Source organism: Arachis ipaensis, chromosome B1, assembly GCF_059453495.1.
Source record: "Arachis ipaensis isolate K30076 ecotype BB chromosome B1, ASM5945349v1, whole genome shotgun sequence".
NCBI classification, from domain to species: Eukaryota; Viridiplantae; Streptophyta; class Magnoliopsida; order Fabales; family Fabaceae; genus Arachis; species Arachis ipaensis.
This window is the reverse complement of record NC_142436.1, coordinates 47,806,636-47,822,522: the sequence shown is the minus strand read 5'-3', so window position 1 is coordinate 47,822,522 and position 15,887 is coordinate 47,806,636. Positions and strand designations below refer to the sequence as shown.

At 40.3% G+C, this 15,887-nt stretch overlaps 1 protein-coding gene across 1 annotated transcript in view; it reads left to right on the top strand.

Annotated features, from left to right (window-relative positions):
* The window catches only part of LOC148576472 (uncharacterized), a 32,329-nt gene extending 19,030 nt beyond the window's left edge, over positions 1-13,299 (top strand). The window contains exon 2 of the mRNA XM_088502726.1: positions 13,036-13,299. Coding sequence (XP_088358852.1) covers positions 13,036-13,299 — 264 coding nt within the window. The remainder of the gene's footprint in view (positions 1-13,035) is intronic.
* Positions 13,300-15,887: the final 2,588 nt, after the last annotated feature.

Here is a 15,887-nt window from a genome sequence, read left to right as displayed (position 1 = left end):
GAATAAACCTCATGCCCCTCTCTGTAATAGAGAAACTGGGAATCTATGGGGTGCAAGCTGCTAAAATCTCACTAGAGATGGCAGACAGCTCAAGAAGACAGGCTTATGGACAAGTAGAAGATGTATTAGTAAAGGTTGAAGGCCTTTACATACCTACTGATTTCATAGTCCTGGATACTGGAAAGGAAGAGGATGAATCCATCATCCTAGGAAGACCTTTCCTGGCCACAACAAGAGCTGTGATTGATGTTGACAGAGGTGAAATAGTCCTTCAATGGAATGAGAACTCCCTTGTATTCAAAAATCAAGGATCTCCCTCTGCAACCATGGAGAGGAAGCTTGAAAAGCTTCTCTCAAAGCAGAGTCAACCAGAGCCCCCGCAGTCAAACCCTAAGTTTGGTGTTGGGAGGCCACAACCAAACTCTAAGTTTGGTGTTGAACTCCCATGTCCAAACTCTAAGTTTGGTGTTGGAGAGTCTCAACAAAGCTCTGCACATCTGTGAGGCTCCATGAGAGCTAACTGTCAAGCTATTGACATTAAAGAAGCGCTTGTTGGGAGGCAACCCAATGTTTATCTAATTCTTATTTTTATTGTTTTTCATGTTTTCTTAAGTTCAGGATCATGTGGAGTCACAAAATAAATATAAAAATTGAAAACGGAATCAAAAACAGCAGAAGAAAAATCACACCCTGGAGGAGCATCTGTCTGGCGTTCAAACGCCAGAACAGAGCATAGTTCTGGCGCTGAACGCCCAGAATGGGAGCATCCTGGCGCTGAACGCCCAGAACAAGCATGGTTCTGGCGTTCAACGCCAGAAATGGCAGCAAAGGGGCGTTGAACGCCCAAAATGGGCACCAACTTGGCGCTGAATGCCCAGAGTTGTGTGCAAGGGCATTTTACATGCCTAAATTGGTGCAGGAATGTAAATGCCTTGACACCTCAGGATCTGTGGACCCCACAGGATCCCCACCTACCTCATCATCTCTCTTTCCATTCATGATCATCCCTTCTTTTTTTCCATTTACCATTCACATCCATACACCCACTACCTTCAAAAATTCAACATCTCTCTCCCACCCAATCCCACCCATATGGCCGAATACACACTCCCATCCATCTCCTCCATATCTTCTTCTTATTCTTCTATTCTTTCTTCTTTTGCTCGAGGGCGAGCAACATTCTAAGTTTGGTGTGGTAAAAGCATAGCTTTTTTGTTTTTTCCATAACCATTGATGGCACCTAAGGCCAGAGAAACCTCTAGAAAGAGGAAAGGGAAGACAAAAGCTTCCATCAAGGGTCTATAGCTCAGTGGTAGAACATTTGACTGCAAATCAAGAGATCCCTGAGATACCTCAGGTGATACATTTTCTTCCACACAATTATTGGAAGCAACTAAGGGTGGAACATCAAGAGCACTCCATCATCCTTCATGAAATCAGAGAAGATCTAAAAGCAATGAAGGAGGAGCAGCAAAGACAAGGAAGAGACATAGAAGAGCTCAAGGACATCACTAAGGTGGACTCATTCCTTGTTCTTACTTTCTCTGTTTTTCGTTTTCTATGTTATGTGCTTATCTATGTTTGTGTCTTCATTACATGATCATTAGTAGTTAGTAACTTTGTCTTAAAGTTATGAATGTCCTATGAATCCATCACCTCTCTTAAAATAAAAACTGTTTTAATTCAAAAGAATAAGAAGTACACGAGTTTTGAATTTATCCTTGAACTTAGTTTAATTATATTGATGTGGTGATAATGCTTCTTGTTTTCTGAATGTATGCTTGAACAGTGCATATGTTTTTTGAAGTTGTTGTTTAAGAATGTTAAATATGTTGGCTCTTGAAAAAATGATGACTAGGAGACATGTTATTTGATAATCTGAAAAATCATAAAAATGATTCTTGAAGCAAGAAAAAGCAGCAAAGAACAAAGCTTGTAGGAAAAAAAAAATTAGGCGAAAAAAAAATATAGAAAAAAAAAAGAAAGAGAAAGCAAGCAGAAAAAGCCAATAACCCTTAAAACCAAAAGGCAAGGGCAAATAAAAAGGATCCCAAGGCTTTGAGCATCAGTGGATAGGAGGGCCTAAAGGAATAAAATCCTGGTCTAAGCGGCTAAACCAAGCTGTCCCTAACCATGTGCTTGTGGCGTGTAGGTGTCAAGTGAAAACTTGAGACTGAGCGGTTAAAGTCAAGGTCCAAAGCAAAAAAAGAGTGTGCTTAAGAACCCTGGACACCTCTAATTGGGGACTTTAGCAAAGCTGAGTCACAATCTGAAAAGGTTCACCCAGTTATGTGTCTGTGGCATTTATGTATCCGGTGGTAATACTGGAAAACAAAGTGCTTAGGGCCACGGCCAAGACTCATAAAGAAGCTGTGTTCAAGAATCATCATACTGAACTAGGAGAGTCAATAACACGATTCGAAATCTGAAGTTCCTATAGATGCCAATCATTCTAAACTTCAATGGATAAAGTGAGATGCCAAAACTATTCAAGAGGCAAAAAGCTATAAGTCCCGCTCATATGATTGAAGCTCTGTTTCATTGATAGTTTGGAATTTATAGTATATTCTCTTCTTTTTATCCTATTTGATTTTCAGTTGCTTGGGGACAAGCAACAATTTAAGTTTGGTGTTGTGATGAGCGGATAATTTATACGCTTTTTGGCATTGTTTTTAGTATGTTTTTAGTAGGATCTAGTTACTTTTAGGGATGTTTTCATAAGTTTTTATGTTAAATTCACATTTCTGGACTTTACTATGAGTTTGTGTGTTTTTCTGTGATTTCAGGTATTTTCTGGCTGAAATTGAGGGACTTGAGCAGAAATCAGATTCAGAGGTTGAAAAAGGACTGCTGATGGTGTTTGATTCTGACCTCCCTGCACTCAAAGTGGATTTTCTGGAGCTACAGAACTCGAAATGGCGCGCTTCCAATTGCGTTGGAAATTAGACATCCAGGGCTTTCCAGCAATATATAATAGTCCATACTTTGGCCAAGAATTGACGACGTAAACTGGCGTTCAACGCCAGCTTTCTACCCAAATCTGGCGTCCAGCGCCAGAAAAGGATCCAAAACCAGAGTTGAACGCCCAAACTGGCACAAAAACTGGCGTTCAACTCCACAATTGGCCTCTGCACGTGCAACACTTAAGCTCAGCCCAAACACACACCAAGTGGGCCCCGGAAGTGGATTTATACATCAAATACTTACTCATGTAAACCCTAGTAGCTAGTTTATTATAAATAAGACCTCTTACTATTGTATTAGGCATCTTGGAACGCATTGTTCTTAGACCATAGGGGCTGGCCACACGGCCATGCCTGGACCTTCACTTATGTATTTTCATACGGTAGAGTTTCTACACTCCATAGATTAAGGTGTGGAGCTCTGCTGTTCCTCAAAGATTAATGCAAAGTACTACTGTTTTCTATTCAATTCTTCTTATTTCGCTTCTAAGATATCCATTCGCACCCAAGAACATGATGAAGGTGATGATTATGTGTGACGCTCATCATCCTTCTCCTTTACGAACGCGTGCCTGACAAACACTTCTGTTCTATATGAATTAAGCTAAAATGAATATCTCTTAGATCTCCTAACCAGAATCTTCGTGGCGTAAGCTAGAATGATGGCGGCATTCAAGAGAATCCGGAAGGTCTAAACCTTGTCTGTGGTATTCTGAGTAGGATTCAATGATTGAATGACTGTGACGAGCTTCAAACTCGCGAGTGCTGGGCGTTAGTGACATACGCAAAAGGAGGGTGAATCCTATTCCAGCATGATCGAGAACCGACAGATGAATAGCCGTGCCGTGACAGGGTGCGTGAGCATATTATTCACTGAGAGGAGGGGATGTAGCCACTGACAACGGTGATGCCCTTGCATAAAGCCAGCCATGGAAAGGAGTAAGACTGACTGGATGAAGATAGCAGGAAAGCAGAGGTTCAGAGGAACGAAAAGCATCTCCATTCGCTTATCTGAAATTCCTACCAATGATTTACATAAGTATCTCTATCCCTATTTTATTATATAATATTCGAAAACAACATTATCACTTTATATCCGCCTGACTGAGATTTACAAGGTGACCATAGCTTGCTTCATACCAACAATCTCCGTGGGATTCGACCCTTACTCACGTAAGGTATTACTTGGACAACCCAGTGCACTTGCTGGTTAGTTGTATCGAAGTTGTGACAATTATGAATTAAGATCAGAGCACCAAGCTCTGGAGCCATTACCAGGATTTGTTCGAGCCTGGAGATCACAATTTCGTGCACCACTGACACACTATTTGTGTTTGACACAGAGTGTCTACAGGCGTTTGAAACTCTGAAAGCTAAGCTGGTCACAGCACCAATTATTTCTACACCAGACTGGACATTACCATTCGAACTAATGTGTGATGCTAGTGACCATGCCATTGGTGCAGTATTAGGACAGAGGCATAACAAACTTCTGCACGTCATTTACTATGCTAGCCGTGTTCTAAATGACACATAGAAAAACTACACAACCACAGAAAAAGAGTTGCTTACAGTGGTTTATGCCATTGACAAGTTTAGATCATATTTAGTAGGTTCAAAAGTGATTGTGTATACTGACCATGCTGCTCTTAAATATCTACTCACAAAGCAGGATTCAAAACCCAGGCTCATAAGATGGGTATTGCTTCTGTAAGAGTTTGATATAGAAATAAGAGACAGAAAAGGGACAGAGAACCAGGTAGCTGATTACCTGTCCCGGATAGAACCAGTAGCAGGGGCGTTCCTCCCTCCTACAGAGATCTCTGAGACCTTTTCAGATGAGCAACTCTTTGCCATTCAGGAAGCACCATGGTTTGCAGACATTGCAAATTATAAAGCTGTGAGGTTCATACCCAAGGAGTACAGCAGGCAGCAAACAAAAAAATTAATTTCTGATGCAAAGTACTACTTATGGGATGAACCATATCTCTTTAAGAGATGTGCAGACGGAATGATCCGCAGATGCGTGCCTAGAAAAGAGGCACAGAAGATCCTATGGCATTGCCATAGATCACAATATGGAGGACATTTCGGAGATGAGCGAACAGCCACTAAGGTCCTCCAATGTGGGTTCTACTGGCCTACTCTCCATAGAAATGCCCGAGAGTTTGTGCGTAACTGTGACAGTTGCGAGAGAGCTGGTAACTTACCTCATGGTTATTCCATGCCTCAACAAGGGATCTTAGAGATTGAGTTATTTGATGTATGGGGTATTGACTTCATGGGTCCTTTCCTACCACATACTCAAATACTTACATTCTGGTGGCAGTAGACTACGCATCTAAATGGGTAGAAGCAATTGCCACACCCACTAATGATACTAAGACAGTACTGAAGTTCCTCCAGAAACATATCTTCAGCAGATTTGGTGTTCCCAGAGTACTAATCAGTGACGGGGGCACTTATTTCTGCAATAAATAGCTTTACTCTACTATGGTCCGATATGGAATTAGCCACAAAGTAGCAACTCCATATCATCTACAGACAAATGGGCAGGCTGAAGTCTCTAATAGAGAACTAAAAAGAATCCTGGAACGGACTGTAATTGCCCGTAGAAAGGATTGGGCAAAAAGCTTGGATGATGCTCTGTGGGCATACAGAACAGCATTCAAGACTCCTATAGGAACCTCTCCATACCGGCTTGTGTATGGCAAGGTCTGTCATCTGCCCGTGGAACTGGAACATAAGGCCTACTGGGCAACCAGATTCCTAAACCTGGATGCTAAGTTAGCTAGAGAGAAAAGATTACTCCAGCTGAATGAGCTAGAGGAATTCAGACTCAATGCTTTTAAAAATACAAAAATTTATAAGGAAAAAGCAAAAATGTGGCATGACAAGAAACTATCCTCTAGAGTCTTTGAACCAGGACAGAAGGTTCTGCTGTTTAATTCTAGGCTCAGATTATTCTTTGAGAAATTAAAATCCCGGTAGAGGGGACCATATGTGATTACAAGTGTGTCACCATATGGATATGTTGAGCTTCAGGATACTGACTCTGACAAAAAGTTCACTGTTAATGGATAGAGAATCAAACATTATCTTGAAAGTAATTTTGAGCAAGAATGCTCAAAACTGAGACTTGAATAAAGCTCAGTCAAGGTCCAGCTAAAGACAATAAAGAAGTGCTTGCTGGGAGACAACCCAGCCATTAGCAAGTTATTTGTTATTTAAATAATATTTAGTAGTTTGATATACATTGCCTTCAAGGTTAATCATCAAATTGTAGGAATTCACAGAGTTACAGAAGGATTCAGTGCAAAAAGCAGAGAAAAGGAGCTCACTGGCAAGAAAATGCCAGTAAGGGGTATTTTGGGCGTTAAACGCCAGAATGGGTGCCATTCTGGGCGTTCAAAAAAATGCCCAGTGACAAAGGGTTTCTGGCATTTAATGCCAGCCAAGGTACCTGGCTGGGCGTTAAACGCCCACAATGGCCAATATATGGGCGTTAAACGCCAGAATTGATACCATTCTGGGTGTTTAACACCAGAAAGGCAGGGGGAGAAGATTTTGTTTTCCACTTCAAAATTTTTCAAACATTCATGTTTTGATTCATAATTTTCTGCATAAACATGTTACAAATTTTCATCATTCACCTTCAATTTTCAAAAACTCAACAATTTTCTTTCAAATCCTTTCCAAATCTTCTTCAAAAACTCAATTATCTTCTCAATTTCTTTCCAAATCTTTTCCAACTCATCATATCATCTTTTAATTCTTAGATGCATCAAACAAATTTTTAGATTTAACTCCTTTATATCTTTTCCATTTAAAAATATCATCTTTTTCATATCATGATTCTATTTTTTTTTCACCAATCATACCTTTATATCATATCTTTTTCAAATTTTCGAAACCCTCCCTTCCACTTATAAATACACATTCGGCCATCCCCACCTCTCCACCATTCGAATTTGCCTCTCCTCCTATCTCTCTCCTTTCCTTTCTTTTGCTTGAGGGCAAGCAAACCTATAAGTTTGGTGTGTTTTTCCGTGATCACCGAGCTAAGACTCATTAAGATCATGGCCCCTAAGGGAAAACAAACCAATTCAAGAGGCAAGAAAGAGAATACTCCAAAGAGTCTTTGGAATCAAGAGAGGTTCTTAACCAAAGAACATGAAGACCATTACCACAAAATAATGGGTCTGAGGTCAGTGATCCCGGAAGTTAAATTCGATCTGAAAGAAGACGAATATCTGGAGATCCAAGAGCAAATTCGAAACTGAGGATGGGAAATTCTAGCCAATCCTGAGACAAAGGTTGGAAGAAATATGGTTCAGGAATTCTACTCAAATCTGTGGCTGACAGATAAGCAGAGAATAACTGGAACCGCCTTTCATACCTTCCGAACTATGGTCAGAGGGAGGATTATTTACTTCCACTTGGACAAAATAAGAGAGGTCTTCAAACTACCTCAACTACAAGATGATCCAGAATCCTTTAATAGGAGAATGGTGAGAGTAGATAAGGGGTTGGACCAAGTTCTAGAGGACATATGCCTCCCTAGAACTAAGTGGATAACCAACTCAAAAGGTGTCCCAAACCAACTCAAGAGGGGAAATCTCAAACCAGTCGCAAGAGGTTGGTTGGACTTCATTGGGCGTTCCATACTGCCCACTAGCAACCGCTCTAAGGTCACTGTCAAAAGAGCAGTGATGATTCATTGTATTATGCTGGGAAACGAAGTGGAGATTCATCATCTGATTTCTTGTAAGATTTACACAATTGCAAACAAGAACTTTACTGAAGCCAAACTGGCTTACCCAAGCTTAATTTCTCTGCTATGTAAAGATGCTGGGATAAGGATGGGAGTAGATGAATTCAACCCAATCGAACACCCAATCACCAAGAAGTCAATAGAAGGACAACAAGTGCAAGATAACTCCATCAAAATGAGGGCGCAGGAGTTCCTCCCAGAAATCCCTGAAATTGACTACTGGACCCGCCTAGAAGCATCTGTCACTAAGCTGCAAGAAGCTATGGATCAACTTAAGGAAGAACAACAGAATCAAAACTGCATGCTCTGCAAGCTGCTTAAGGAACAGGAGAGGCAAGGGCGTGAGCTACAGGAGCTGAAGCGCGAGAAGCTCTCCCTTGAGGGACCAAACACCCCACAGATTGAAGGAGCATCCACTTCTCAAAATCAAGGTTGTTGAGTCCTAACTCTGTGATAAACTTTATTATTAGGAATCTATTTTAAGAGTCATTTATATTTATTTTTTTTATTTTCTGTCTTCTATTATTATTGGTCTGCTCTTATATTTATTTTTGAGTCTTATTTTCATTCCATGATTAATAAAATTTAAAGTTTATGTCTTAAAGCTGTGAACGTCCTATGAATCCATCACCTTTCTTAAATGAAAAATGTTTTTAATCACAAAAGAACAAGAAGTACGTGATCTTAAATTCATCCTTGAAGTTAGTTTAATTATTTTGATGTGGTGACAATACTTTTTGTTTTCTGAATGAATGCTTGAACAATGCATATTTTTGAATTTTTTGTTTATGAATGTTAAAATTGTTAGCTCTTGAAATAATAATGGAAGAGGAGAAATGTTATTGATGATTTGAAAAACCATAAAAATGATTCTTGAAGCAAGAAAAAGCAGTGAATAGAGAAAGCTTGCGAAAAAAAGTGGCAAAAATTAAAAGAAAAAGAAAGAAAAAAAAAGCAAGCAGAAAAAGCCAATAACCCTTTAAACCAAAAGGCAAGGGCAAAAGGGGTCCAAGGCATTGAGCATTAATGGATAGGAGGGCCAAAAAGAATTAAATCCTGGCCTAAGCAGCTAAGTCAAGCTGTCCCCAACCATGTGCTTGTGGCATGAGGGTCCAAGTAAAAAGCTTGAGACTGAGTGGTCAAAGTCGTGATCTAAAGCAAAAAGAGTGTGCTTAAGAACTCTGGACACCTCTAATTGGGGACTTTTAGCTAAGTCACAATCTGAAAAAGTTCACCCAATTATGTGTCTGTGGCATTTATGTATCCGGTGTGATACTGGAAAACAAAGTGCTTAGGGCCACGGCCAAGACTCGTAAAGTAACTGTGTTCAAGAATCAACATACTGCACTAGGAGAATCAATAACACTATCTTAATTCTGAGTTCCTATAGATGCCAATCATTCTGAACTTCAAGGGAAAAAGTGAGATGCCAAAACTGTTCAGAGGCAAAAAGCTACTAGTCCCGCTCATCTGATTGGAGCTAAGTTTCATTGATATTTTGGAATTTATAGTATATTCTCTTCTTTTTATCCTATTTGATTTTCAGTTGCTTGGGGACAAGCAACAATTTAAGTTTGGTGTTGTGATGAGCGAATAATTTATACGCTTTTTGGCATTATTTTTAGTATATTTTAGTTAGTTTTTATTATGTTTTTATTAGTTTTTATTCAAAATCATATTTTTGGACTTTACTATGAGTTTGTGTATTTTTCTGTGATTTCAGGTATTTTCTGGCTGAAATTGAGGGACTTGAGCAAAAATCTGATTTAGAGGCTGAAGAAGGACTGCAGATGCTGTTGAATTCTGACCCTCCTGCATTCGAAATGGATTTTCTCGAGCTACAGAAGCCCAATTGGCGCGCTCTCAATTGTGTTGAAAAGTAGACATCCTGGGATTTCCAGCAATATATAATAGTCCATACTTTGCCCGAGTTTTGATGACGTAAACTGGCGTTTAAACGCCCACTTTCTACCCTATTCTGGCGTTAAACGCCAGAACTGGCATAAAAGCTGGAGTTAAACGCCCAAACTAGCACAAAAGCTGGCGTTTAACTCCAAGAAAAGTCTCTACATGTGAAAGCATCAATGCTCAGCCCAAGCACACACCAAGTGGGCTCCGGAAGTGGATTTTTACACTAACTATTCTAGCTTACTCATTTTCTGTAATCCTAGGTCACTAATTTATTACAAATACTACTTTTAGTGATTCATTTTGTACCTCATGACATTTCATTTCTAAATTTGCATCTTCTACGGCATGAGTCTCTAAACCCCATGGTTGGGGGTGAGGAGCTCTGCTGTGTTTTGATGAATTAATGCAATTACTACTGTTTTCCATTCAATCACGCTTGTTTCTATTCTAAGATATTCACTGGCACTTCAACTTGATGAATGTGATGATCCGTGACACTCATCACCATTCTCAACCTATGAATGCGTGCCTGACAACGACCTCCGTTCTACCTTAGACTGAGTGTTTATCTCTTAGCCTCCTGATTCAGATCAGAGTCTTCGTGGTATAGGCTAGAATTATTGGCAGCCATTCTTGAGATCTGGAAAGTCTAAACCTTGTTTGTGGTATTTCGAGTAGGATCTGGGAAGGGATGACTGTGATGAGCTTCAAACTCGCAAGAGCTGGGCGTAGTGACAGACGCAAAAGGATCAATGGATCCTATTCCAGCATGAGTGAGAACCGACAGATGATTAGCCGTGCGGTGACAGTGCATTTGGACCATTTTCACTGAGAGGACGGATGGTAGCCATTGATAACGGTGATCCACCAACATACAGCTTGCCATGGAAGGAGCCTTGCGTGCGTGAAGAAGAAGACAGTAGGAAAGCGAAGATTCAGAAGACAGAGCATCTCCAAAACCTCAACCTGTTCTCCATTACTGTATAACAAGTATTATTTAATCTATGTCCTTTTACTCATTCCGATTAAATCTGAGAATTATTGATATCCTGACTAAGAGTTACAAGATAACCATAGCTTGCTTCAAGCCGACAATCTCCGTGGGATCGACCCTTACTCACGTAAGGTATTACTTGGACGACCCAGTGCACTTGCTGGTTAGTTGTGCGGAATTACAAAAGTGTGATTGTGATTTCGTGCCCATACACCACCACAGAAAAAGAACTCCTTGCTATAGTTTTTGCATTTGATAAATTTAGATCTTACTTCATTGGTTCTAAAGTCATTGTGTTTACTGACCATGCAGCACTTAAATACTTGTTAACCAAACAAGAATCCAAACCCAGATTGATAAGATGGATCCTATTACTCCAAGAGTTCAACATTGAAATCAAGAATAGAAGTGGAGCAGAGAACAAGGTGGCTGACCACCTAACAAGGATCCCACATGAAGGAGCTGAAGCACACAACCCTGGGATAAATGAAAGCTTCCCAGATGAGCAATTGATGATGATCCAAGAGGCTCCATGGTTCGCAGACATAGCCAACTTCAAGGCCATTGGAGAGCTACCTTCCAACATCAATAAGCACTTGAAAAGGAAGCTCATCAATGATGCCAAGCATTACATTTGGGATGAGCCTTACCTCTTCAAAAGGTGTGCTGATGGAATTTTAAGAAGATGCATCTCTCATAAGGAAGAACAAGAGGTCCTTTGGCATTGCCATGGATCTATCTATGGAGGACATTTTAGTGGAGAAAGAACTGCACACAAGGTGTTGCAGTGTGGATTCTTTTGGCCTACAATATTCAAAGATGCAAAGGAATTTGTGACAAGGTGCAACGAGTGTCAAAGAGCTGGCAACTTTCCCAAGAAAAATGAAATGCCACAAAGATTCATCATGGAATTGGAATTGTTTGATGTCTGGGGGATTGATTTCATGGGAACTTTTCCACCCTCATACTCTAACAATTACATATTGGTGGCTGTGGACTATGTGTCCAAATGGGTAGAGGCCATAGCTACATCAATAAATGACAACAAAGTGGTGATTAATTCTTGAGGAAGAACATATTTAGCCGGTTTAGGGTTCCAAGAGCTCTTATAAGTGATGGGGGAACTCACTTTTATAACAAGCAACTAGAGACACTCCTCCTCAAATATGGTGTTAAGCACAAGGTAGCCACCCCTTACCATCCATAAACCAATGGTCAAGCTAAAATTTCAAATAGAAAGCTCAAGAGAATCCTTGAGAAGACTGTTGGGAGCTCAAGAAAATATTGGTCCAAGAAGCTAGATGATGCATTATGGGCTTATAGAACAGCTTTTAAAACACCTATTGGCATGTCTCCATACCAATTGGTGTTTGGAAAAGCTTGTCATCTACTAGTGGAGATTGAACATAGAGCATTTTGGGCTTTCAAGATGTTGAATTTTGATAATCAAGCTGCTGGAGAAAGAAGGATGCTACAACTCAATGAGTTAGAAGAATTCAAAACTCAAGCCTATGAGAATGCTAAGATTTATAAAGAGAAAACAAAGAAATGGTATGATCAAAAGTTGGTAAGAAGAGAGTTTGTAGAAGGTCAAAATGTGCTGTTGTACAACTCAAGGCTCAAGTTTTTCCCAGGAAAGCTAAAATCAAGATGGTCTGGACCTTTCACAATAGTCAAGGCCTCTCCTTATGGTCATGTGGAGCTTATGGATGAGAAGACTCAGAGGACTTTCACTGTTAATGGCCACAGACTTAAGCACGATAACCTCAATTGAAGAGGCAGAACCGTCAAGCTAGTAACGTTAAAAAAGCTCTAGTAGGGAGGCACGCCAACATTCATATCCTTTCAATTTCAAGCTTTCTAGAGTATCTTATGTTTAGTCACTTTGGTTGATTGTTTTTCAGTTTCAGTTGTTAGTTATTTAGTTGATAGTTTCTTTGATTTGAACTCCAAAAGTTTTTCTAGTTGCTGGAAGTGCAACCTTGCATGTTACATTATGTGATGATGTTAATTGGGTTGAGAAGCTGGCTGAGAAACTAAGTTTGGTGTGGCCACCAACCCACTTAATTTTTGGACTTACAACAATTTAATTAAATTTTAAGAGTAAGCCAAAAATTTAAGTTTGGTGTGGCCACCATCATGAGCCAGTTACTAGATGCAAAGAACCTAAGTTTGGTGTCTAAGAGACACAAAATGAATGCCATTTAGGAGGCTAAGCTTTTGGAAGCTAAAGTACACCCCAGCACAAGAAGGAGCCTCCAAGAAGAAGGATAAAGGAGCTTGCATTGAAGCTGCACCATAATGAGCAAAGGTTGTTGAGTTCCATGTTAAAAATCTACTCTCTAACTTTACTGCTTAGTGTTGCTTGAAATGAGTCTTGCTTGAAATTTCAGGTAAAAAGAGCAACAAAGGATGATGAAAGTAAGAAAAAGAAGAAAAACAAAGAAGGCCTTGGATACAGGGGAGCGCCTCTGGCGCTGCGCTTTCATAACAATTCCATGCACTCTCCAGGAAAGTGCCTTTGGCGTTATGTTGCCCCAAGAGCTCTCCACAGCAGCATCAGGAGAGCGCTCCGTTCTCCTCAAAGGCGCTATGCAACCCAAGAAAGGAAAGCGCCTTTGGCGCTACGTTTTCCTGAAAGGCGCTATGCACTATAGTAAGAAGAGCGCCTTTGGTGCTACGTTTTTGACAACAGTGCCTGCGATACGGAGTGGAAAAAATTTGGCTAGTGACGCATACGCATGGGTGACACGTACGCGTGGAAGTGACATTCTTGAAGGGTCACGCGTACGCGTGGCTGACACGTACGCATGGCTGACGCGTACGCGTGAAACTGCTAATTTTAAAGGAGCATTCGCACGCATGGATGAAGCGGCAGCGAGAAAGTGGCATTTTTGAAGGCCACGTGTACGCGTGGGTGAAGCGTACGCATGGAAGAGTGCCTTTGACGCTAACGCTGTGCCTTTCCCAAAAGCGCTGAAGATGACGCGTACGCGTGGGTGACACGTATGCGTGGAAGTGCCAAAAAGCTTAATGACGCGCACGCGTGGGTGACGCATGTGCGTGGACGCACGAACGCTATGCTTTCCTGAAAAGCGCTACGCTATCCTGGGAGCAGAATATTCAGCCAAATGGACTGTACTAACTGAAAGTGTAAAAGGCCAACTTTGAGAAACTTCAAGTACACCTGAGAAGCCAGTAAAATTGGTATAAATAGGAGGTACCCTGAATTAGAAAAGGACTTTTGGAGCTTCTGGAAACTTTTGAACTTTTGGAATTGTTCTTACTTTCGTACTTAGTTTTATTTTCCAGTTTGAATTTTTGTTTTTGTACCTGAAGCTATGAGTAGCTAACTTCCCTCTCATTGGGGAGGAAGCTCTATTGTACTTGATGGATTAATTGATAGTGAATTTCTTCTTCTCTTCATCTTCTCTTTGATTTGCTAGAAGGAATTTCGTTCTTCATGCTTAGTGTTCAATCATCTTGGAAAAGAGGTTGAATGCAAATTGGGTTTCATGGGAGCCTTGGAAAAAGAAATATGAAATCATGCTTGAAATTCCTTCTCACATTGTGTAGATTTGGGTTTTGGGATTGGATACGGTGACATAAAATCTACCCAAATATTTGGATCTATGATGATGTGTGGTAAAATCAGGGACCAAGCTTATCTCTCTTCATGAGCAATTAGACCAAGAAATTGGATGATTATCAAAATTTGAGAGATTGAATCACCAAGGAATTGGGGTTCAATCAATCATGATTGCCAAGAGGTCAATGAGTTGCAGGATTGAAGATGAGATGATATGAATTTAATCCAAAGAGAGCAATATCTCCTAACTCCAATGAATCTTCCCTATTCTTATCTTCCCCGTTCTTTTATAGCTTTCTTTAATTTCTGCTATCAACCCACTCCCCATTTATAATTTAGTCATTTATATTTTCAGCACTTTACATTCTTGTCATTTACATTCCTGCACGTTATTGCTTTCTTTTATTTTAAGTCATTTACTATTTTGCTGTTTAGAATTCTGCACTCACAATTATTCTTGATTAGCTTGACTAAATTACCCAGTAACTAAAATTGTTTAATCAATCAATCTCTGTGGGATTCGACCTCACTCATAGTGAGTTATTACTTGACGATAGTTGGTATACTTGCAAGTGCTAATGGCAATCCCTCTAAAAAGGCTTCTCCAACCACCTCTGTAGGAAATAAATCTGCAGCAACTAAGGTTGAAGAATATAAAGCCAAGATGCCTTATCCTCAGAAGCTTTGCCAAGCGGAATAGGATAAACAATTTGCCCGCTTTGCAGACTATCTCAGGACTCTTGAAATAAAGATCCCGTTTGCAGAGGCACTTGAGCAAATACCCTCTTATGCTAAGTTCATGAAAAAGATCTTAAGTCATAAGAAGGATTGGAGAGAAACTGAAAGAGTGTTTCTCAGTGAAGAATGCAGTGCAGTCATTCTGAAAAGCTTACCAGAAAAGCTTCAAGATCCAGGAAGCTTTATGATACCATGCACATTAGAGGGTCCTTGCACCAAGACAACTCTATGTGACCTTGGAGCAAGTATCAACCTAATACCTGCATCCACTATCAGAAAGCTTGGGTTGACTGAAAAAGTCAAACTAACCCGGATATGTCTTCAACTTGCTGATGGCTCCATTAAATATTCATCAGGCATCATTGAGGACATGATTGTCAAGGTTGAGCCATTTGCCTTTCCTACTGACTTTGTAGTGCTGGAAATGGAGGAGCACAATAGTGCAACTCTCATTCTAGTAAGACCTTTCCTAGCAACTGGACGAACTCTTATTGATGTACAAAAAGGGAAAGTGACCCTGAGAGTCAATGAGGATGAGTTCAAGTTGAATGCTGTCAAAGCTATGCAGCATCCAGACACAACAAATGACTGCATGAGCACTGATATTATTGACTCTTTGGTGGAAGAGATCAATATGACTGAGAGTCTTGAGTAAGATCTAGAGGACATCTTTAAAGATGTTCAGCCTGATTTGGAGGAACCAGAGGAAATAAAAGAACCTCTAAAAATCCCTCAGGAAGAGGAGAAACCTCCTAAACCAGAGCTCAAACCACTACCACCATCCCTGAAATATGTATTTCTGGGAGAGGGTGACACTTTTTCAGTGATCATAAGCTCTGCTTTAAATCCACAGGAAGAGAAAGCACTAATTCAAGTGCTAAGGACACACAAGACAGCTCTTGGGTAGTCCATAAGTGA